Source organism: Thermobia domestica, chromosome 10 (genome assembly GCF_964235325.1).
Source record: "Thermobia domestica chromosome 10, izTheDome1.hap1.1, whole genome shotgun sequence".
NCBI classification, from domain to species: Eukaryota; Metazoa; Arthropoda; class Insecta; order Zygentoma; family Lepismatidae; genus Thermobia; species Thermobia domestica.
Window position 1 is genome coordinate 64,611,424 of NC_137463.1, and position 25,856 is coordinate 64,637,279.

Sequence of the window (25,856 nt, forward strand, 5' to 3'; positions counted from 1 at the left end):
TTCGTGCTCCAGATAATTATAAAAGGTGGTGTTTTAGTCAATTAAAATTACAGAATTAACACTCAACACATTATACCCCATAAAAAGTTTCATCAAATTGGACAGCTAAATCCCGTATTTTCTACTGATATGTTGTCATATTTCCTATAATTTATTTTAAAAGCTATTGCTGCTTATTGAGTTATAAATCGGAACAGATACTAGAAAGACATTACTATATTACGCAAAGGAAACAATATTAAAATCTCGATTAGGAAAAAACTTATTAGCTTGCAAATTCACCTAACTCACTTTTACGATTATACCATAGGGCCAAATATTTTTAAATTCCATTATATAGAGTTGTAAACCTCACTCGACGCGACAGAAATATGGAAGAAATGCACTTTAATGATTTAGTGATTTTAGTATATGTATTTGGTCTAGGAATTAATTCGTGCGGTTGGTACGCACACATTGAAGCTGTAGTACAAACACAAAATACATAAATACCTTAAGAAAAATATTGTCCATCGCTAGCCACCACTTTCGCCCATCTGTCAGGCAATGTACGGATTCCGTGGCGAAAGAAGTCCTCATCCTTGGAAGCGATCCAGTCAGAGACCCATGTTTCGATATCTTCTGAAGAAGTAAACCGCTGTCCAATCAAATCGTTGTTCATGCAATCAAACAAGTAGTAGTACGAAGGAGCAACGTCTGGTGAATACGGCGAGTGGGTTAAAACTTCCCATCCGACATTTTCTAAATAGGTTTTGACCGGTTTTGCGACATGTGGGCGAGCGTTATCATGTTGAACAATAAGTTTATCATGTCTGTTCTCCCATTCTGGTCGTGTTCTGGCCAGAGGTTGCTTCAAACGCATTAATTGTCGTCGATAACGTTCTCCATTCATAGTTTCACCCGGTTGCAGCAGCTCATAGTACACCACACCTTTCATATCCCACCATATGCACAACATAACCTTTGCACAGTGAATATCTCGTTTTGGTTGTGATGGATCTGGTTCACCTGGTTTCACCCAGGCCTTTTTTCGTTTAGGGTTCTCGTAATGGATCCACTTCTCATCACCCGTAATAATTCGATGCAGAAACCCCTTTCTGCTCCTTCGTTGAAGCAGCAATTCGCAAATGGTTTTTCGTCTTTCAACGTCTCTGTCTTTCAATTCATGTGGAACCCAATGTGACATCTTTTGAATCATTCCCATGGCTTTCAAGCGTTTGGAGACTGTTATTTGATCAACGCCTAATGCTGCTGCAAGTTGTTCCTGCGTTTGACACGAATCCTGCTCGAGCAATGCTGTCAATTCTTCGTCTTGATTTTTTGGCTGTCCAGCTCGCTCTTGGTCTGCCAAGCCGAAATCACCACTTCTAAACCGTGCAAACCACTTCTGACACGTTCGCTCAGCTAGAGCATGGTCACCATACACTTCCACCAAAATACGATGACTTTCAGTCGCACTTTTCTGCATGTTAAAGTAATGCAGCAGGACACCCCGCAAAAACACTTTATCAGGCACAAATTGCGCCATGTTCACTTAACTACAAACTGGTGTTGTTGACGCTTTAATCCAATGCCCTATACTACGAACGATACGCGATGACAGGGGTTTGCAACACATGTGTGGATACACGGAACTGTGGGACGCTCCGTTCATTGCGCCATCTCTTGTCCACCCGCACGAATTAATTCCTAGAGCAAATAGTTTACGATCTATGTACGAATATTTCAATAATATTACTGAAGTTCATGCTATTTAGCGCTACAATTTAGATCAAAATTAGTGGTTTATACAAAATCATACAAGGAAGGAGCTTCGGACAGTTGTGACACTTGACCTTCTCAACCACATACGAGAAACTTAATAAGTATAGTTTTAAGTTTCGGTCACCATAATGAATTTTCATTTTTCCGCTGGTAACTCCAGAATTAGTAGAGATAGCGTGAACTATAAAACATGATGGTATGTAGGAAATAAAAAAGAGACATATTTTGGTATATGATACATCTCCTTTGCTTTATTTGTTCAGTAAATATGAAATTTTAAGTTATAGGAACTGTGGTGTTTTGTGCAGATAGTATGGTTTCCCTGGCAGAATTCGTTCACTACAGATTGATATATCTACTAAAATTGTGCATTGAAACGAAGAAAATAGAATGAAGATTTTCGTGTATAGTTTGTTTATTTGTTTCTATCGGTGGCTTGTAAACCGCACATAAGCGGCGATCCGTAACGTTCACACAAAATAATAACTTTGTAGTAAACTTAAATGTTTATTCAGTATAATTTCAGAAGTAGGCCTATGTAATTTCGCATAGGTAAAATAATTGACATATAATTTATCCCCATTTTCTTGCTAACTAGGAATATCTGGCTAAATATCATATAAAGTACTCTGGCAATAACTTAACATAGGCAAACAAGGCAACCCAGCGCTGAAAAACCCAATTCTTCTTAAAGTTATCTTTACAACTGCAATATATTATATGTAATAGCTAAGAAGGTGTCGATTACAAGTCTGAGCAAACCAGCATTAATTCGATTTTAGATAACGTTTATCCACAATTTGTAGGCTGTTATGAATTTCCCTTCCGTTCCCTCACTCTGTGATATTCACAAAGACAAAAACGCTGTTTCGCGCATGCACTTGTTGGAGTGATGGTAGCACTGCGGGATCAAATCCTGAACTTAAGGTTTCCTTGCCGATGTGAAAATTGTTTAAATAGCAACGATACTCATCAAGGTTCTGACTTTTCTTAGTACCATAGAGTCGAAGCAGAAATCTTTCAACAGTCGCCGCTATTGTTATTTTTATTGGCAATGGATAATTGAATACTAAAATTGATGTCCTCAAATATTTATTTATCTTGAGAAAATGCATAGCTTGAAGTTCATCCTTTTGATATATAGCCGAGGTTGTATCACAAGCTATTAATAGAAGCAAAAACCATAGTTCATCATATATTTCTTTATCAAACAATAACGGTTGCTGGTAAATATTAAATATAGTGTTCTGTTCCTTAATCCAAAAGCAAGCAAGAATCCACGCCCCATACATTTCCTTTCTTATTGCTTTAACAGAATCAAGAGATCAGAGTAATAGCCGAAAACAAGAATAAACACTCCACATTTTGCATTTTCCAAGGCTACGTCTTCCCCTTCCATTTCTTTGATTAATGTATTTCTTTTTCACCTGCAAAGTCACATGTGCCAGAGTAGTCAGCTACTAAACCCGATGAAATTCTGACAATTTCATCCGATCAATGTTCAAACTGATTGTGTTCCATCAACCGCAAAACAAAAAAATCTATATTTACATCGCAGACATATTTGTCTATATTTCTAAAATGTTCGTCGACTTACTGATGAGAGAATAGTAACATGTGTTTGTAAATTTTTCAATAACTCAGTAACTTCAGACCATATTTCTCCACATGCAAACCAAAGCATTAGAGTGTTTTCTGCAATGCCTCTCTCATGAATTTATCCACCAATTGCTTTTATCACTAATGAAACTCGTTCAATTACCATATCAGTTACCACACCGGGATAAAACGTTTCATCATGAGACCTTCAAGTTCCTCAGTCGAGAGACTTCCTGTTAAATTTGTGGATTTGTTCGTAGTAAAAATGTGCAGACTTTGCCTATAAAATATGCCCAGCAGCGTTCAACTGGGGTAGCAAATGGATGATAGGACAAATGTGAAGTGATCAATTACGCGTTCTCTTGGCCCTTATGAATACCAACATTTAGCATAACATTCTCGATTTTTTTTTAATTTTCTCTTTTCGTTAAGTTCTTTGAGTTTGCACCAAAAGCATTTTCCTCACAAATTAAACAATAAGAATTATAATTAAATAAGCCCAACCGGCTCCTCAATATGGGACCATAAGATTACGATTGTATCTTTAACAATGGCCGGTAACATGGAGCTACAGTTAAAGGTTCTGGTATATGACTTTTTGCAGTTGCCATGAACCGTTAATTAGGAAAGAATTGAGAAACTATTCACCTTTCCATAATTTCCTCCTATACTTCCACTAATGTTAACAAGAAGTCCCCTATAATTTTGTCTACTATACCATCATCAAACCCTCAACCGCAAATCCATCATTCCTCTCCATTATTCATTAATCCAGGAAAGAAAGAACAAAGTTATAATATCATTAATTAGTACGTTAGGTAATAAGTAACATTAACCAGAACAAGGACTAGCTAAGTTGCCAAAACTTAAAAATTCCTTTGTCCTGCACGAGTAGAGCTATAGATATAAAACACAATACGTGGTTTCATTCTTTACTTATAATCACACTTTATTGCTGTGTCTGGTCATTTTGGATTTATAGGCGAAAAATTTAAGATTACAGATTAATATTCACTACTTTTGCAAATAGCGGACAAAGTTCAAGATCAACTTTAGGTGACTTTTAATATGCTGATAACGAGGTGAAGTACTACAACTGTGGAAAATTCCTTTCTTTTATGATTTTCATTATGTTTTTCTCACAAAATGACTGCACTAAATACAAGAATTTATAAATTCATATAACCAAAGATTTGTAAAAAAAATGCTAACATAATACATTTAAGTAAATTCAAAATACACTGAAATGAATAAATATTTGAAAAATATGTGGAAATAATTCCATGAAAAAGAATTGTTACTATGTGTAGTGAGTTAAATTTTACATAGTAAAAACCTTTCAGTTGTATATTTGAAATTCATATTTAAAGTAATCTAAACATAAATGCAAAAATGAATGTATAACAAGTACTTCAAAATTATCTACACTTACCCATTGTCTACAGAAATCCACGATTTCTTCCAAATAATCCTATGGATAAAATAAATCGTGCTTTAATATGTTAAGTTTACAGTGTATTATTTTTTGTAATGACATGAATCTAAACTTGTAACTGCATTTTTCTAAATCTAATATTTTAATGCGCAAATTTGTTCTCTTATTCTGTAGTTACATAACAATTCTGAGGGAAGTAATTTTTCCTTCAGCAACTAACCTTTTTCAGCCACTATAATTGATTCATCTTTGATTAATACAATGTAATAGCTCTATCGAATCGTAAAGGCATTTTTGAAGTTGTTTTGAAATATATTAGCGAAATGTCTGTTAATCATTCCCTGGATTGGTAACGATGGTGGTTTTAATCCTCAGGAATAGAAAGAAATCAGCAAAGGTAGAAATTAAGAAAGTAGAGGTGATAACATACACCATATACTTTGGTATTTGAAAAATGACTCCTATTCTACAATAGTTAGTAGCATTGCAAAGTCCTAATCAGCACATCATTTTCTGATCTTCCTATTACTTCTTCCTCACATGTATTCAGAGATGACAAACCACTTCTAATAATGTGATTTCCTTGTAAGTTTAACATATTAATATGTATATAATATATATATATATATATATATATATATATATATATATATATATATATATATAACGAACAAAACGAAAATAAATAAGGAAGACAATGAATTTCCTTAAAGCATGTCACCTTTGAAGTGTTCTTTTAGTTATCGCCGTGGACTTTTTGTTATCTAATATGTATCCTTCTCTCTTTAAACGTCACATCTAGATAATCAAGTTTCTTTGCTACTTATGGTGTTATGCAAGAAGTTATGCATTTGCGCGATGTAGTACCAACATTGTACTATTTATTTACTCCTATGTGATTTGTCATTATTGCTGTACAAATTATTCAAGGTTCATGTTTTGTCAGGTTTAGTTTCTTAAGCTCCACGGGAATGTTAGTGTTTAATGGAATGCTTCAGGAGTTTTATATTCCTTTTCTTACTCGTTGTCATAGATACAAGCAAGTTATGTCTACTGTAGCAAGACTAGAAATTCAACTTATTACGAAATATTGATTCTGATATTGAGATTACATATTCCTCTACCCGGAATGTAATGCTCCATTTCGTGAAACACAAAACTAAGAAATTTTTGTAAACTGAAGCATAATCTGTTGTTATCCTCTTTTCAATTATAAAGTTCACAAAAAATACAAAATTGACACGTACTACGTCCGACATTGTCCTGTCATGTGAACAACAGACAAAGCTAATGTTACAGCTTGTCAGAAGATTGGAAAATAATCCCATCTTTTAAGCAGATTGACAGAATATTGTGATTTCTATTTAGTTTATTTATTAATATTGACAATTTTTAGCCAATGTTTATAGTGTTAAAGAAACATGTATAAATCTCCCACAATAAAGAAAGCGACGTATTTCTTTTAATTTTTGATTTGCTTTTAGTTTCGAAAACTCACAGAAAAAGGAAGAACATCGCATTGTTTTAGACTTATTTTGCTTTTCGCTTTTAACTCTTCTGGAAGAACAGCTATTACATCTGATTTCTTTTTTATTTTGATATGATAGCCGCCGAATTTTCAACCACCTGTGTTTATGCTTATGAATAACAGGCGACGCACACAGCTGATTGGTTCTTTTATTCTTGTAGTCTTTTGCTCAGTGTTGTACTTCATATACTCAACTAAATACCAGTATTGCGAACCCTATTAATTACTTTTTTAGTTTGTGTTATTGATTTTTTATTTCAGATGTTTGAATTAAGGATTTAAAAAGTGACGTTTCTTACATGCGTAAGGGAATTGCATTTTGAGAGCAATTTGAACTTTTGGTGATATTTTTTCACCCTTAGCCAGGAGGAAGATATTTTGGCCTCATAATATATATCATTAAGCGTTTAAACTTTTAAATCCTTTTTAGAATCCCTTTCCACTTTTCAAATTTTTAAACATTCTATCATACGTATAACTCACAATTAATGTTTCATTTCCTTTTTAGAATCCTTAAAAATGTATCAAGAAACTCAGGATAAGAAAAGTTCGGTTATTTTTAATTATATGCATTTGGATATTTGTAATTGAAATTTAGTATGTAATCTAATGTGTTGAATATAAAACTTTAGTATACATTTTTCTACTTTTCACTAATCCATAATTATGCATGTGTATTCTTTGGTTAAATATTTTTGGTATATTTTGATATCTAGTAACACTTCAGTGAATATTTTAACGTTTATGAACCGTAACTATAACCGTACTTGTATGCAAATGTGTTGTGATTTTTTAATTATTAATTTTAGGAAACCTATCTTTTTAAGCACAGTATATCCCAAAACTATTTGAAATTTATTAGCTAAATTGCTATCGCTTTGGATAATTTTTAGACATCTATATGGCCAAAGGTCTCTTAATAAGAATTTTTAGGCTTTAGCGATAGCAAATCAACCATCCAGAAATCAATGTGGCCAAAGATTTTGAATACATATCGTTAAGTTTCAGTCATATCACCAATGACGGATAATTTTCTTCAAAAATCGACATGGCCCATTATTTCTGAGGTATAATCCGTCTCAGAGATGTCGATATTGATCCCGAAAAGTAAATTTATTTTCTTTCTTTCAAACAGCATGAAGCCGTAACGTTTTATCAAAATTTCTTTCTCACAATTATTTCATATGCTCGATTACTGAATTTTAATGTGTTAATAAAACCATTTTGAATCTTTTGTAGTGAAGATGCCTAAAATATTCCAACTGTCGTGGAATGACATAACTGTTTAGTAGTGAATATAATTTTGATGATTCAGGCCAACGAGAAAGTTGTAATGTAGTTGACCAAATTTTTGTGTTTGTATCCCATGCTGTTCTTTTACTACGTCTCGTGAATTTGTCTTATCACTTTCCGGATTGTGGGTTTTTGTGGTATTTGTAAGACTTTCAGTCAAGCATCTACTACATCGTCACTATTTATCCTAGGATCATGGTTCATACCTCATTATCTTCAGAATTGAAACGGATTTCAAATGGTATCACTTGCATGTTCATAACATATACCAAGAGTGGGAAAAATGATGTCAAAAGGAAAATTTTAGAGGGTTTTTTTTCACACTTTGGGTCACTCTGGAATGGCCCTGTGTGAACGTAGCGAGCTAAAAAAATCTGGTAAATAGTACTTGGTATGCTGAATGTTTGTTCCAAATTTCAAGTTTCTATCTTGAATACTAAGGGCAGGAGAAATGTTATCAAGAATTCCCACAATGCCCCAAATTACCGCAAAACACCATGATCTCAGTTAAAAAATTTCCTGACATCTTTATTTACCCTAGGACTACAATCCGCCCATCATTCTCTTCAGAATACACCTGCCATTCAGACGGTATGACTCACGTGTCCCCATCATGTATCTAAGGCGAGAAAATCCCGAAAAAATAATTTTTGTGGTAAAAGTATCCCTTTTTTCAACGCTTTGCCCCTCTGGATCTCCCCTGTTTTAACTCAGAAATCTGAAAAAGAATCTGATAAATACTACTCGGTGCACTGAATGTTTGTGCAAAGTTTCAATCTTCTACGTGCAAAAAAGCCCGCCCAAAAATAATGAACATAATCTTAATAAAAGAAAATATATATTTTAGAATTATGACGTCATCATCTCCTATGTCTGGACGAAGGAAGGTTTGAAACCATACGTAACGTGTTCTACAACGTCTCTGGACTTGAGAAAGTAAAACAAACAGACAAAAAAGCTCAAATAAAAGAGTTATAAACCAAAGTAACATGAAACACCCGTATGGTACAAATTGTACCATGTGATCCCCAAAGGGTGTTCTTATAGAAACACATCTTTACGATGCTAGGAGAGCATTTGTATTTTGAGTGTTTACACATTTTTTTTCTGGGAGGAAGACGTACATTACGTGCCTGGGAACATACGTGTATTTTACTGAATATTAAAAATATTGATATTTCAGTTATGTATAGAAATATTTTTTAAGTGCCTACGGTTGAAGGCCTTTTCACGTTTCTAGTTTTGCGTCATAGTAAACTATTGCTTATTTTGTGTGTATGTACGTGCAATATTACACATTTTCCGCACCTAGGGTTTTGGCCAATTTATGGCGTAATGACCGTTTATTTTTGGGAATGTTTGGACTAGTGAGTCAACTTTCTTGATTCAGACCTTTGAAAAACTTGGATCAAAACTGTATAGTTTTCAACGCTTTATTAATATTTTTTGCAGACAATACCCACACCTTCCAGCAACCCTACAATATTTACGTCTTTTGGAAGTGAATAACAAATATCATTCTGGGCCTAAGTTACTAATAACTTTGTTTCAGAATGAATAATTTGTTATATTAACCATTATAGACGAATGTCTCGATTTTCACATGGCGAGCGGATGTCATTTAGATCTTATGGCGTGCCGAATTTTCTTAGTACATGTCAATGAGTTCAAAATCTTTTTCTTAATGTACAGAATAATACTTATTTGTTGGAATTACTATGAAAGTCATTTTCCACACTTTTGTTATTTTGGGAAATCAATGTTCGTTCTTTCTCGCTAAACAACACAAAGCACAGTTAAAAATAAAGGACATACAGGTGAAAACTTTTTTGTTCGTATATTGTCAGTTTATAATGTTTATAATATAATGTTTTCACTCATTTACTTTTTCAATGATTTTCATATTTTCAAATATACTATAGCCCTAGTAATATTGAAACTTTGACAATAATATTAATATTTTAATACGTTTAACATATTCGCTATTCGCATACTCATCCACATTTTAATACTTTAAATACAGATATCAGTATATTTTAAAAGGAGACATTTACTAATTTTTATTGAGATGTTTGATAATTCTTTAAGTCAATATTTTCATGAATAGTTATTGCCTGTATATTTACTTCATATTATACAGAATAAAGTGATCGAACCGGAACACTTAAGAAATTTTACGTAGGTCGTAATGAGTTGCTAAGACGTTTCTTAAGGGACAACTTGTAGTAATGGATAATGGTATTTGGCTATATAATCCGAAGTTAACAAAATATTACAATATTTTGAAAAGTTTAAAATCGCATTCAATAACAATGTTGAAACTTCCTTGAGGAAGAAATACATTAAATTTGATAACTGAAAGTAATTTAGCTAAAAAAGTTTAATACTACCATAAAATTCTTTAAATACATTTGTTTATTACTACCAAAAATTCTTTAAGTACAACATGTTCGTATTAAGACAACGAACATAAATGTAGTATGTCAGTTCTAATAGTCACCGAAGTGTAAAATATCCATGAGGAATACAGTAGAATCAATTTTCCGGGATATTTGTGGAAAATTACATCTATTTCTCTTCCGGAGGAAAATTTAGCAGTAGCCTTGAAAAATATTGCATGCAAGTAAATTGAGAATAAAATAAATCATCTCCGTTAGAATATTTATTTTGCAATCGAGTAGAACCTTGTACATATATGGTAAATTAATTGCAATAAATATGTATATCTGAAGGTGAAGAATAAAAATATTATTTGTATGTATTACTATTATACATTTATAGTAAAAAAATCAATCTGAATATTTAGAAATGAAATGCTTACGAATTGTTCTTCCACAGTTTCTTTCCGCTTCATCACTTCCTTAAACAGGTCCTGCAATAGAAACACAATATCCTCATAGTTGGTTTTTGTTAGAAATTGCCAGTAGGCTCACATAATATAACGCACACATGCCAAAATGTGTTATAGAATGTATAAAGATACTCAATTTGTTAACATAATTTAAAAACTAATTTTGTACACTTTTAGAATATTGTCCGGAAACTTAACCGAATGATTTAATGTATATTTCTCTCGGATTTACTATTAATACTTATAACATTCTTATTTTATATATATATATATATATATATATATATATATATATATATATATATATATATATATATATATATATATCATTGTTGTGTCTATTTACGATAGTTGTTATCAGGTAATCTCAGGCAAAAAGTGCACCGGAAATAGGTATTATACAAACTATTACAATATCACAATACCTTTGAGGTGCATGGAAAGAGTACAACATTACTGAACTACTTAATAACAATTAACATGGTTATATTTATAACGCATTATCTGAGCTATGGTAGTTACAGAAAAAATTAGTTTAGACTTCGTAGGCATATAGTGCCACTTTTTTAAAAAAAATACAAATATATGTCCCAAAATATATTATATAGGGTTGACGACCTATCTAGAAATACCATTAGTAAGGTAATGAAAACAGTTCTGTCGCTTTCTGCGGAGTAATGTTTTTATTTCCACTCACACCATGAGCTTAATAAAAATTGAGATTAGGCGAAAGTCAGTTGTTGCCTCGGGTATATCGAATCTACTTTCTGCTTGTGGCAGTTCAATTACTCCGCAAACTTGTCTCAGGACAGAACCTCCACAGAGCGTCCTAAAGGCGTGTATGCTGTACGAGTTCAAACTGGATTCAAACGCAGCTTCAGCGGGGGTTAAGGTAAGAAATGCCCTTGCATATGATATCGTGACCAGAATGACTGGGGTGGTAGTGGTCACCCTTTCAGTAGTCACCTTGGACAATAAGAAGTGCAGACTCGTATTAGCGAATAAGTTTTAGTTTTTTTTAATTTTTACTGTAATGCCTATTACTCTTGCTGTATACTGCATCCCTAATGGATAGCTTTGTTAGTTGGAGTAGGAGTCTAGAAGAAGTTTTTTATGTGAATGTGAAGATTGTTTCCAATTTCCGAATTTTGAAAGTAAGCAAACCGAATTCCGAATCGATTTATTCCACTAAGTCTAGTTTCTTCATAAGTATTGAGTATCCCTTTAATATGTAAGATTCCAATTATGATCAGTTATTTCAAAAATATATTTACTTTTTACATATATTGTTGCAGACGTGAGTTGTAGGGGTGACCACAACTAAAATGTAAAAGTGACCACATTTTAAGTAAGGGTCACAGTAGGTGATCATAATTGAAAACACAATTTCAGTTGTGGGCATAGAAATAAAAAGATAATAATTTGAGGTGGGCACAAAACCGGTTTTTTGGTTCTCGAAATTTTCAAAAAAAAAAAAAAAGAGGAACAATTCCCTTGAGAGGGAGTGTCAGTGAACTTGTGGAGTACCGTAACGTCGAATTCTATGATTATATTATGACATATTTCAACAAGAGAACAACATTCTTACAGTTGTGCTAAAATTTTATCTTTATTATTTTTATTATTTTTGATTGGAAAATTGATAGATATGTATGAAACCAATGACTAATATAAGTGTTGTTTTTATAAATAACAATATGATTTAAAGTCATTTGATATTTCAACGTCCCGGAAAGAAGAAAATATGTTTGTAAATAATTAAACTCTTGAAGAGAAAATTGTTAAGGATTTCGTACTTTAAAATAAGGTTTGTTCTGTAGCATTAAAGTAATTGTCTTTGCACACGCACATTCCAGCAATTTTAACAATTCAATAACTTCCAACTGTTTTGAATACTACGCAAATGTTCAACTTCTTAGAATATGTTATATACATCAAAACTCATGATTAGTGTCACTAAATTGATTGTGAATTATCTGTTGTCTGATATGATAATTTATCTAGGTAGTTTATAAAATAAATGTATTTGAAGAAAATACAATTTTTGTTTCATGGAAGTTCATTCGTAGTTCTCAGTACTTCGTTATATACTAGGCAGAGTAATAAACTTTAAAGCTTTTCCGACATGCAACTTGTGACCGCATAAGTTGATAATCAATTGCTGAGTGAACCTTCAAAATTATTTTTTTTAATATTTACTTGCGCAGAATAATGGGCTTCATATTATTAGTCTTTGTTTAATATGTACACCTCAGGTATAAAATACGTCTATTATTTAATTTATAAAAAAAAGTCGAGGTCAAGTTAACAATACTGGTTGTTGAGGTATATTAAAGGGTATTGCAAAAGTTGACATAGCTGTGGGTAATATTTTTGGCTTACAAAAATTCATCCAATCTGAAATAAAGTTTAAAAAAATTTAAGTCTTCCCAGAAGAGTGGCCCGTAGTGCATATTACTTTTTATGTAACTCCATTTCGTCTATAGGTGAACCATGAGTATTAAAGCCTTGAACACAAAGTCTAATTATGCAATTTTGCTCTCCTCTTCTGCTCTGTTAAAGTAATTGCAATTTCTGACATATTCTTCATGCATGATTAGTTAGCTAAAGAAGAAGGTGTATTCTACTACCAACCGAGATTATTGTTAGCTCAATTGTGAGCATCGGCAGAATATTTCTGAAATACACAACATTTTACGACGTAGCTATACTGGAATTCGAAATTGCATTAAGATATTGTATTTCCAGTCATTGTTATAACAATTCTCAACGGCAACCTAAGACCATATTCCGCCGACTTTATACATTGAATCTACAGCCTTTCTATGCCAAATTTTGACATTGCACTGAGATGTTAAAAGTTCAATAACATTTCACATTAGAATAATCTGTTGCTGTCGCCAAGCCTCAAAATATTAAACATTGCAGGATAACTAGTAAAGTTTCAGACTAAACTGCAGCCTTTATAAGTATCTTGATGTCAGAATAGGTTGAATATAAAAATAAATAACTATCGTAATTTTGAACATTCGGTACGATTATTTTCTTGAATCCAGTGGCATGGCGTAAGGAAAGAGACCCGCGATATAATCATGTAAACCTTATTTTTCACTTATTCTCTCCTCAGAATTTTTAATAATATGCGTCATTAGTTTTTTTAAAATAAAATAGACTGTTAAAAGATATATATGTAATGGCGGGACACAAGCTCAAAACTCACTCTATGCTTTCTTATAATTATAATTCACAGTTTGCATATATGCATAAATATGATTTTCATAAATTTACCATGAACATATTGCAGCGTACTTACAAAATTATCAGGCAACAAACATTCATTTAAGTATCTTCTGATGGTTTCCTGGAAAACAAAATAGAATGATTTAACTTAATTGTTTGACTTGTTCATCTGTTGTAAGCCACAAACATACATATTTGCTACTTCAGCACTTAGAAATCATAAAATATATAATATTTAAAATATCTAGAAGTTCGTTTTGGGTTCCGCTATTTCATCTCTTTCTTTCATTTCATATTACGATAAACGATTTGTTAGCATTTAAATCGAGTGCCAACATAGCAAGAAGGTCGATATTATATATATATAATCTTCTTTTCGCATTAAAGAATTAGCAGTTATTTTTAATGTTCAATATAGAGACCATGATTTGTCTCACTACCTGAGGTACTAGCAATATACTATATTTAGGCGTAATATTATAACCACATCGTTTAATTTGGTTTAACTATTTTAAAGATGTTGACATTTTTATGTTTTTGTGTTGAGAAAGGGAGAGTGCTTAGAAATAACTAGAACTTGTTCAATCTATTTTCCCTGATCACAACTCTAATAACATCGAAGTTTGTCCTATATCCCTTGGAAGAGCAACGTCAGAAATCATTGTAGCACGTATGCACTTACTTTTGCTACATCCACACAGCACGTTCCCCACTTTCCCTAAGAGGTTTCTGATATCGTATTTCGTTCACTAAAACCATCCTGTCAATAAATGTACACATTTAAATCATGGTGAAAACCTTTATTCAAATGTAAGTACTTAATCTGAACAAATATTATTTTCAAAGGAAATTGCTGAATATTAGTTATTGATATTTGTTCTATAATATGTTCAATATCATTGTGGAAAGGTAGGCTATAATGTATGTGATTGATTGATGAAACGACTCTATGATGAAATTGAATCAGATAGATAAAAATAAAACTTCGTTTTAAGTTTGGCTCTATATATAAAATACTTTCCTTTCAGAGCGTATTTTTATTATATATATTTTATATATATATGTTATATATATATATATTATATATATATATTTTATATATATATATATTATATATATATATATTTTATATATATAATATATGAAATATTATATATATTTTTATTTGATGCATAGTTTGCTGGATATTGGCTTCTAACAGTCAGTTTTTAGCAATGTGCTTTGTATCTGAATGGGGAACCATTTTCAGTGGCTATTTTGAAACATGGTTACCCGAAATCAAAATAAATTTTGTACTAAGCTGTTTGTTTTTCCACAATCTATCATACAACGTATCACTCGAACCATATTCCCATTTGAAATTTTAAAATTGGTCCAAGGCCCCATGATGGGGGCCCTGGGGACACCGCTACAACACCATTCCACGTTGCCTATGGCGTCTTCCTTTTTCACTTTTTATTTCATCTTTTTCTACTCAGCCGTTTCTTATTTATAAGTACTGGAAATATTATCTGATACTGTTCGGTACTGATCTGTTCGACTCAGTTTTAGGCTCTTCTGTATTGTAGTTTGACTTTTAGTATTTTTCTTAATTCATGTACAGTTTGCGAAATATTGACTTCTAACACTTATTGTGACTCACGCTGCATATATATATATATATATATATATATATATATATATATATATATATATATATATATATATATATATATATATATGTATATAATACTCGTTATTATGATAGTTGTAACATGTAGGTTGTTCAAAAACATCTGAGGGGATGAATTTCTAAAGATTTTTAGGAGTGTACAAAGAGAGCAGACAATGCTATAAAATATTAAGTACCCTAGTAGCGCTATTGAGCCACCGGAGACAATTGAGTCTTGCTTTTGATCTTTAAAATTAAAGATCAAAAGGAAGACGTAAAATTAACAAAATTCAAACCAGCAAATCCAATACGGTGAATACAATTACGAAAATTATTCTGGTTTGAAATTTAAAGCAGTTAGCCAATTATATTTGACAGGACTGCGAGAAGGTTGGAGAATAATTTCAAAGGTCTTTTTATACTTATTTTAATGTGACGCTTGATCAAAGTGAATCTCTACATTACCTATGGAGGGTTCTCGTTTGCGTGAGCCCCTCGCCTCTTGCTTTTTAGGGTGCTTAAAAGTGAATCCTCTTGCCTCTCACTATACGAAATATTTATTTATAATGAGTCCCCCCTCCTCTCGCTATTTGAGGTGCGTGTTGAAAGTGAGTCCCATTCCTCTCATTGTTCAGGATGTTTATTTATATTGAGTAAACTCGTCTCTAAATGGTCGGAGTGCTTATTTATAACGATTCCTCTAGCCTATTGCAATCTTGAAGAATTAACATGGGACCCAATTATACTATAAATCGCTATAAATAAGCACCAATACCAGTGAGGTGCGAGAAAACTGACTTTCAGTAAGGACCCCAGATAGAGGCGAGGGGACTCACTTTAAATAAGCACCATAATAGTGAAAGTGGAGAGACTCGCTTTAATCAAGCATCCCATTAATATACGTACGTAAAGGGGTCTCAAATCGGTCCACAAACTTTAACCCTTATCCGGGCAAGACATTTTTGTAACGTAGACGGGCAACCGGGGCCTATCACGCCCAGTACATGTTTTAAGTACAAAGCACTCGAACTTCAATGTCTATTGTCGCATACTGTTCTTACTAATCTAGAATATATATATTTTTGTCAAGCAACATTTTGTGTAACCCTTTTCTAAGCCAAACAGAATAGCAAATCCGGTCCAGACATTTTTGTAACGTAAACGGGCTACAGGGGCCTGTCAGGCCCAGTATGTATTTTGCGTGCAGAATACGTAAAATTCAATGTCAATTGTCGCATACTTTTCCGACTAAAGGTTACAATAGCCACATGTTCAATATATAATTATGTGACCATTTGAACTAGTATTTCACAGGAATTGCACTAAAGATTACGGGGCCTGTTAGGCCCCGGTTGCCCGGTTACATCAGGAAAATGTTTTCAACTTTTTACAAAATAATCCATTAGCTTTACCAACTTAATATATTCATGATTTTAACTTCGACTAAGGATAGAAGAATTCAGAATTTAATGTCATCAAAATATATATGGTTATTGAGAAATTCGAAGAAAATGAAGTTACTGGGCCTGGGAGGCCCCGGTTGCCCGGATAAGGGTTAATGTTACCTCTATCAACTATAATTATTCTGTGGTAATTGCAGACTATTTCTAACTAGAAGCATTTTTCTGTAATTCTAATTACCATACGCGATTCAAAATTTTGAATTTTGTGATTTTTACGTCAGATTCTAAATCAGCTTTCTTAAGACTCTATGGCAGTATATTATCTATTACATTAAATGATTGTTTTCTGCCTATGCTTGCTGATAACACATAACGTTCAAAGGGTGATTTCTACACTTAAACCAACACCAATGCAGTGCCGAAATACAAACAAAATATTGCAGATTATTTTTCTGTGTCCTAATGCCAAGTTTCATACAGATGGGTGTAACACTTCCTTACGTCTTATTGTTAGTAAATATTTTTGTGTTATTATGCGATTCGGAAGTTAATTTGTTTCCTATATTAGATTTAGTAATTTGTAGTACATGAATAAATATGTTAGTCATAGTTATTACGAATGCCTATTGTTGGTAATATTATATTTTATACATATGTGTATTGTATGTTTTCGTAATTAAGTAGTTGCTCTTTATCCTAGTGACAAAAGGATGATAATATAATCTAACACACTATTAACAATATTTGAGTAAATATCTAATTTATGGTATGGCGAAGGGTGGAAATGAGAGTTGTTGCATTAACATACATTGTATGTTTTATGCATTTATGAAAATTATCCTTAGTATTTGGTTAGTTAACTTTGCTGTAACAGCCATAAATAGAAGCGACATACAATATCCGGTGGTAAACGGGACGATAGCAGCATGGCTATGAGTCTCCGTCACGGTTTGATGTGCAAGAGTTTTATCAACTTGATGAACATTTTTGTTCATGACGCACTTGTGGATAATGTCTTAAAATTGTCTCTTGCGTTGTTTCTCTTGTTTCGAAAACACGACGGACAAGCACCGGCTTATCTCTATTCACTTTAGTCGTACATAACTTCGATAGCGTGTTTTTCAGTAACTGCGACAAAGTAAACGACTCTCTATGATGCCACATGTCTTTAAAATATTTTCGTCCCGGCGAGCAACATAATAAGATTTAAGGTATGAATGCTATATACTGCTTTTTTGATTGTTTGATGGAATCGTTTAATTTGTCAGTGTCGTCTGTGTGCACATATGCTGAATTTGTACAGCAAAGTGTAAATATACCTTTTGAGTTCTAAATAATATGTCTTCATCGTGTTTATTTCTTAAAGAAAAAGATTTCTACGTTTGCGGTTTTGGATGAGACCTATTCTAACTTACTAAAACAAGAAAACCTCGAACACTCAATGTAAATTTTTGGATGAACCCCTTCTTTACGAGGCTGAAATATCTGTCTCAAATTCGTGAGACGTATTTAGTATTCCTCGCCTTTCTACTTAGTATTTAAATTAATCACAGCGCGAAATGAAACTTTAACCTAATAATGGCTTTACATAAAATGCAATTTGTAACGGTGAAGCAATTGCTATATATAAGTGGGAAATAAAAAAACAGGAATTGCCACATTATTATCTCTATTGGTTTCTCGAAGTATTCCAGTAATTGTAGAAAAGTGGATGACATTCTGGGAGAAAAAGAGCGAGGCAGGCATGCAAATATTTATCACACTGCTAAGGACCTTAGCCATAATTTCAAAAAACTGTGAAATCATTTGGAAACAGCTGGCTATATGCATTTATATTTTTAACATCTTCGTTATAAACAACCTACCTTAGTTTAATGCATTTCTGTTTTCACCATATTTTAGAATAAATGGCAGAAATTATTTTTCTAGACAAATTATATGTTATTAGCTCTTTTAAAATACTTTATAAGCAACATCGATCGTTCAGTCCAGTTTATTCGATTATTTGAAACATGATCAGAATATGATGAACAGTTATGTATACAAGGTTTTAAACATGTATAAATAAATAAATACATGAGGATTATACAAATACAGTATTCTTAATTCGTAAAAATGACAAGAAAACAAAAATACTAGTGTTGAACATAAAACAAATAAATCATTATAACTGAAACCTAAGTGTTTCAATGAATCTACTTGCGTTAAAGAAAATCATCTCTACGTCATATATATAAATGAGTCAGCATTCTATTGAATCCGCAGGGAGTAACGGTGTATTTCTCCTTTCTCATTTGAATTTAATTGCTAATCATAGTTTCAATAAAGAAACACGTAGTCTAATGAATAGCTAAGGTGTTCAATTATCTAGTAACAAATACATTTTTTCTGGGTGAAGTAATGGTGGGAATAGGTTTTGTATTTACGATATAGAAAATCGATATAATTTGTGTGTTTCTCAGTATGTGGTTTTGAATAAACCTTTAAAAAAATCGGTTTTAATTTTTATGTTTTTATTTAACAAAAAGGAAAAATCTATAGTTCACAACAAATTTGCCATTTTTCTAAAGTGCATGTTTGTTCTCCATTCGCAGAGTAGTACAGTACTAACCTCTAATGTAAGGAAAGTATAGTTGGATCCCAGCTCATGGCAAATACTTTTCGTTGTGGACATATATATCCACGACATACAATCCACTGAAAACGTTAGTTTTCGCTTATTATCAACATTTTCTCACTTAACGTCGAAGCGCAATAATAAGATACATAACTGAAGAGTTTCCACACGTGCCTATAAGTATGGTCTAAGAAAAAGGTATGCATATACCTAAAAGGAAGACATTGTGTATGGACCTAAATTATTTTCTGTTAGAAGTATATGGTACAGTAATTATGGAGATTGGGTAAGGCTAACACCCTCATCCTGTAAAAAAAAAGGTACTTGTTCAGAAACATTCACAAAAGCCTCGGACAAGGACTGATAACTTGGCACGACATCAGCAAAAGAAAATGGACATGAGATTTGGAACATGGAATATTAGAAGTCTTTATAGGGCAGGCGCGTTAAAATCTGTAACGAGTGAGTTAGAGAAATACAGGATGGACTTAGTAGGAGTTCTGGAAGTTAGGTGGGAAGGAAAGGGATCTGAGAATTCCGGAAATTTTACGTTCTTTTACGGGAAAGGAAATAATAATCACCAGTTAGGAACAGGGTTTTTCGTTCACAAACGAATATTACCAGCAATTAAACGGGTTGAATTTGTTACTGACAGACTTTCTTTTATTACTCTTAAGGGACGGTGGTGTGATATTATTGTTTTAAATGTACATGCTCCAACTGAAGATAAGGGTGACGATATAAAAGATAGTTTTTACGAAGAAGTGGAACGGATATTTGACCAACTCCCGCGATACCATATGAAGATTCAATTAGGGGATTTCAATGCGAAGGTAGGACGAGAGGATATTTTCAAACCGATTATAGGGAACGAAAGTTTGCATAAGGAAAGTAATGACAACAGTATTAGGCTCGTGAACTTTGCAACATCCAAAAACCTAATCGTGAAGAGTACAAAATTCCCACATCGCGACGTTCATAAATACACTTGGACATCACCAGACGGAAAAACACATAATCAAATTGATCATGTTTTAGTAGATAGAAGAAGACAATCTAGCATAATTGACGTCCGGTCGTTTAGAGGGGCTGATTGTGACACTGATCACTACCTGGTAGCAGCGATAATACGGGAGAGATTATCGTTGAATAAAGGTAATACTCAATGTTCGAAAACGGAGAGATTTAATTTAAAGAAATTAGAAGAGAGCCAGGTAAGAGAGGAATACCAGATTGAAGTTTCGAATAGATTCTCGGTTTTAGAAGACTCGGAGTGCAGTAGTGTTGAGGATACATGGATTGAAATTAGAGATAGCATTAAAAGTTCAGCAATAGGAAAACTGGGACACGCGAAAATACGTAGGAACAAACCATGGTTCGACCAAGAATGCATTAAACTAGTAGAGAAGAGAAAACAGGCAAAATTACGGTGGCTACAAAATCCGAATGAAATAACTACACAAAATTTCGCAGATATCAGGCGGGAAACTTCCAAAACTTTTAGAACAAAGAAACGGGATTTTTTGAAAGCTAAAATTAAGGAACTTGAAGATAATAGTAAAAATAAAAATATTCGGGACATGTATAAGGGGATCAGCGAATTTAAGAAAGGCTATCAACCTCGTGCTTATATATTAAAGAAATCTGACGGAACAGTTCTCACTGATACGGATAGCCTCTTAAATAAATGGAAAGATTTCTTTGACGATTTGCTGAACACGCAGCCAAAAACTAATGTGCGTGGAGAAAAGGAGATACACACCGCAGAACCGTATATTCCAAAACCCAATCGAATAGAAGTGGAAGCCGCTATAAAGAAATTAAAGAAACACAAATCTCCGGGTGTAGATGAAATTCCGGCTGAGTTAATTTTAGCTGGAGGCGAAAAATTGTGGAACAAGATACACAAACTCATTCTCCTTATCTGGAACAAGGAGGAATTGCCACAAGAGTGGAAAGAGTCAATCATTGTTCCAATTCACAAGAAAGGCGACAAAACTGACTGTAATAATTATCGAGGCATTTCTCTTCTGTCAACATCCTATAAAATCCTTTCAAATATTCTGTTAGCAAGATTGACCCCATACGCAGATGAAATTATTGGAGATTATCAGTGCGGATTTAGACGAAATCGATCAACTATCGACCAAATATTTACCATTCGCCAAATACTCGAAAAGAAGTGGGAATACAATACCCCGGTACATCAACTATTTATTGATTTTAGAAAGGCTTACGACTCGGTTAGGAGAGAAACATTATACAACGTTCTTACAGAGCTTGGAATAACGAGAAAGCTAATTAGATTAATTAAGATATGTTTAAGTGAATCCCAAAGTAAAGTCCGAGTAGGAAAATTTTTGTCCACGAGCTTCCACGTCGAAAATGGCCTGAAACAAGGAGATGCGTTTTCGCCATTATTATTTAACTTTGTGCTGGAATACGCCATAAGGAAAATCAAAGATAGCAACCAGGGCCTAGAGTTGAACGGCATTCACCAGGTTATGGCATATGCTGATGATGTAAATTTAATAGGGGATGATAGGAGAACAGTAGAAATAAATGCAGAGATCTTATTAAACGCTTGCAGGGACATGGGTTTAGAAGTAAATGCAGAGAAAACTAAATACATCGAAGTGCGTCGGGACCGTAATACGGCAAATTGTGGAGGCGTTAAAATATTAAATAATACTTTTGATAAAGTGGATACTTTCAAATATTTAGGATCAATATTAACAGACGAAAATCATGTTCACGAAGAAATTAAATGTCGACTAAAAGCAGGGAATTCGTGTTACTATTCGGTTCAAAATCTCTTGTCGTCGCGAATTCTGTCAAAGAATTTGAAGCTTAAAATATACGAAACGATAATCATGCCTGTTGTTCTGTATGGTTGCGAAACATGGTCACTTACTCTGAGGGAAGAACATAGACTGAAAGTATTTGAGAACAGGATCCTGTGACGAATATTTGGACCCAAGAGGAACGGAAATGGGGAATGGCGGAAACTTCATAACGAGGAACTACATAATTTATACGGTTTACCCAACATTGTTAGAGTCGTCAAGTCTAGGAGGCTTAGGTGGGCAGGTCATGTAGCTAGAATGGAAGAAAGTAGAAACGCTTTCAAAGTCTTGACTGGTAGACACATAGGAAAACGACCATTAGGAAGACCTAGGCGCAGATGGGAGGATAATATTAAGATGGATCTCGCAGAGATAGGAATACAAAGTAGAAACTGGATCCAATTAGCTAAGGATAGAAGTCAGTGGAGGGCTTTTGTGAACGTGGCACTGAACCTCCGGGTTCCATAGGCCATAGAGTTAGTTAGTTAGTTAGTTAATTATGGAGATTTATGTAGGATGATTTCGGTAGTCTGTTGAGGTGATTTACCAGCGGAGATACGTTCAGTGTATTGAGAACTGTTTCACTAAACTTATAATGCTTGGAAATTGTTGCGCAACATAATTTTTCTTTACTAAAATAAGTAGGTTCTTAATTTCTCTTGAGAAACTCCATCATGGATATTGCTCTGTTTTCATGTTAAGTTATATTGATCAGCTTTACGGAAAATTGATAGTCTAGTTATAAAAACTTGAAACTCTTGGTAATTACTGTTGACATAAAAACGCATCTCATAAGTAACTAGCCTCGAAAATGTAGCGGGAGTATATTTCATAAACATCATTTCTATAATCACGGGTTCAGCTGGATGAGGGTTTTAAAATATATTTGATTCTACTCATTAAACCAAGATAATTGAATCGGATGGAGGATAAAGATGTCAATTAACATTTCTGTTGTGAAGGAATACTTTATGTTTATCTTTGCTGAATAACTCTTCATTTAAGTGATTACTTCTCTTAATAAAGAGATTGAAAAAAGGGTGAAAATGATATGTTACACAGGCAAACAAGTTTTGTAGAACAAGTGTTATGTAGCAAATGTGTGCTCATAGCACACTTAAAAGCAATGCAAATCTAGGGAAGTTTGTTATGATATTGGTAAAACACAGCTTATGTTTTGTTTCAGCTGATGTCACCGATGATTTTTTGTGAGGAAGTGGAAACTTTGAGCCGATACGCATTGTCGACTTATTTCATTATGCAAATATCACATTTTAATACTATCAGTATAAGTAAGTAAGCCGCAAAATAATGATGCTTCTTTTATATCCGTTGAAAATCATAGGAGTGATTTTTAACGTTGTTAAAGAAAATGCGTTCCTTTCGATAGTGGTTTATTTTCTCTGTACCATCCGTATGTTTTATTTCACTCTGTACCATCCGTAAGTTTTATTTCACTCTGTACCATCATGCTAGAGAGAGACTATGAAATTCTCAAGCTAGCTCGTGTTACTACTCAACGGCGAGTTGAATTTTTAGAAAATATAACCTTTTGCCGTTACTGCTAAATGTGACATTATATGAATTTTTCTAAAACTTTGCCTTTCCAAAAATGAGAACTTTAAAATCATTTTATTTGAGCCAATTTTCTTTTTAACATTGATTTGGATATCATCTCACAAGACAGGGATACAGTTGCATATTGCCTTAGGACAGATGACTGACTTTCACGAAAATACTGAAGATGGAATTTCACTACTAAATGCCAGAGAGATAGATCAAAGCATGCGTCGAAAATATAATCTTGCAATTCATGTTCTCTCAAGAATCAAGCTTTCAAATCTTGTCGGTGTACCGGTACAGGATTTTGAAAGGTTACATCAAGTCAGTCGAGCATACGCTCCATGGACAAGGTCTCACCTACTTAGATTCCGGTTCTAATTTTGGTCGGATAGAGAAAGGAATGCGACAATAACCAAATGTTTATTATAAGAAAAATATTGACATATTATTATATAAGCAACTACTTGAAATCAAGCAGTTATTATGGAACCTTACTTTAATGTTACTGATAACCCGTCACGATCTTTGAAACACTACTTATTAAAAATTTGCTTTCTTACAACGTTTCCTTCAGGTATGACATTAAATGGGTACGAGAAGAAATATTTTATTTTCGTTTCTTCAGAGAAATCTACGAACGTTTTTTATAAATTTGTAGATATAAAACAGAGAGAAAAGACAATGTTAACAACAGCATTGTAATTGCGAGTGTTTGTCACAAAACGAGAGCTGAAGGAGGGAAAGCAAGTTATTAAGGTGCTATCATGTTTTACTTTCAACGAATATAATTGTACTACTAACGTATTGTGATGGAAGAATGAAAGTAGTGTTAAAATTATCTGGTGATGTTTGTTATGCTTAATATTTTGTTCTGTATTTTATTGTGTATAATGTTTCAGCTATTCTGCTGGAAAATGCAGATACTAGCATGTCTATGCATTTATCATATCTTTATTGATATTACTAAAAGAACTTTAAAGATACTCTTTATACTATCAGGTTTAATGGGCCCAGAGACTTAGTCCGTTGTTGATTCCACCTATTTTTCCTTTTGCACGAACATATCTTCGCTATGTTTATGGAATGGACTAGGTTTGATTCGCGTGTCCGAATAATATATTCACGTCCTTTCCTTGTGAGTTGTGTGCGGCAGGACAAAGATTCACGATTTTTCAGAATCGTGATATTCAATAAAGGGGAAGACTTTACTTTTACATCCAAGTTGATGGCTGTCGATATGTAAGTATTATCATGCATACTTATTTTAAAATGCAGATTATAATTCAAGAAGAAAGGTATTGTTCTTTCTAATACCTTCAACTTTTGTCTGCATTATATTTTACAATATTCATGATCACAAACTTTAGCTAATCTTTTTGTATTCAGGTACGTATTTATTATTTATTATTACATCGAAAGTGGCCACTTTTACTCGAACATTATTTTTCCTGCCACCACTTATTCTGACATATTACTCATGATACAAATTATTCTAGTTAATGTACCGTCTACTTTATCTCCCCATATTCAATTACGTCTGAAGATGTCATTTTCTTCCCTCTACTTTGAACAAGCAATGCTTCTAATTTATTTCCCTTACTTCTGCATACAGTTCCAAAAACAAATATTTAAATAATTTTACGTACAGTAATGTTCCTGTTTCTGCCTCAGACAGTGTAATGCACGACAATAAATGTATTAACTGATTTCATTATTCTAAATTATTTTCCCTCAGTTCTTCTTAATTAATTTTCATTGTAGCTCTTATTTGTGTGCGTACTTTATTCCTTATTATTAATAATACCCTGATATTAAAAATTATTCACCTCTTACATTGTTCCTCTTTTACTTTTACATTATACCATATTGGCTTCCTTCCAATCAAATTGACATTTGTATTTCTAACATTATTTCTATTCTATATTCAGCGCCGATTGCTTTTAAGTTTTATAACATGTTATTGATTTTATTTCAGGACAGCGCCACATCACATATGAAAGGTAAACATTTAATAGTGTTACATGCGAGAGGTGACCAGTGGTTTGGTTTTCACTTTTCTTTGTTTC

The 25,856-nt window shown here is 33.1% G+C and overlaps 1 protein-coding gene across 1 annotated transcript in view; it reads right to left on the reverse strand.

Moving 5' to 3' along the window:
• Positions 1-25,856, reverse strand: part of LOC145662484 (uncharacterized) — a 534,791-nt gene that overhangs the window by 311,561 nt on the left and 197,374 nt on the right. The window contains exons 25-27 of the mRNA XM_081728093.1: positions 13,784-13,831; positions 10,441-10,491; positions 4,796-4,834 (exon numbers count right to left, since the gene is read on the reverse strand). Of these exons, the coding sequence (XP_081584219.1) occupies positions 4,796-4,834; positions 10,441-10,491; positions 13,784-13,831 (138 nt within the window). The remainder of the gene's footprint in view (positions 1-4,795; positions 4,835-10,440; positions 10,492-13,783; positions 13,832-25,856) is intronic.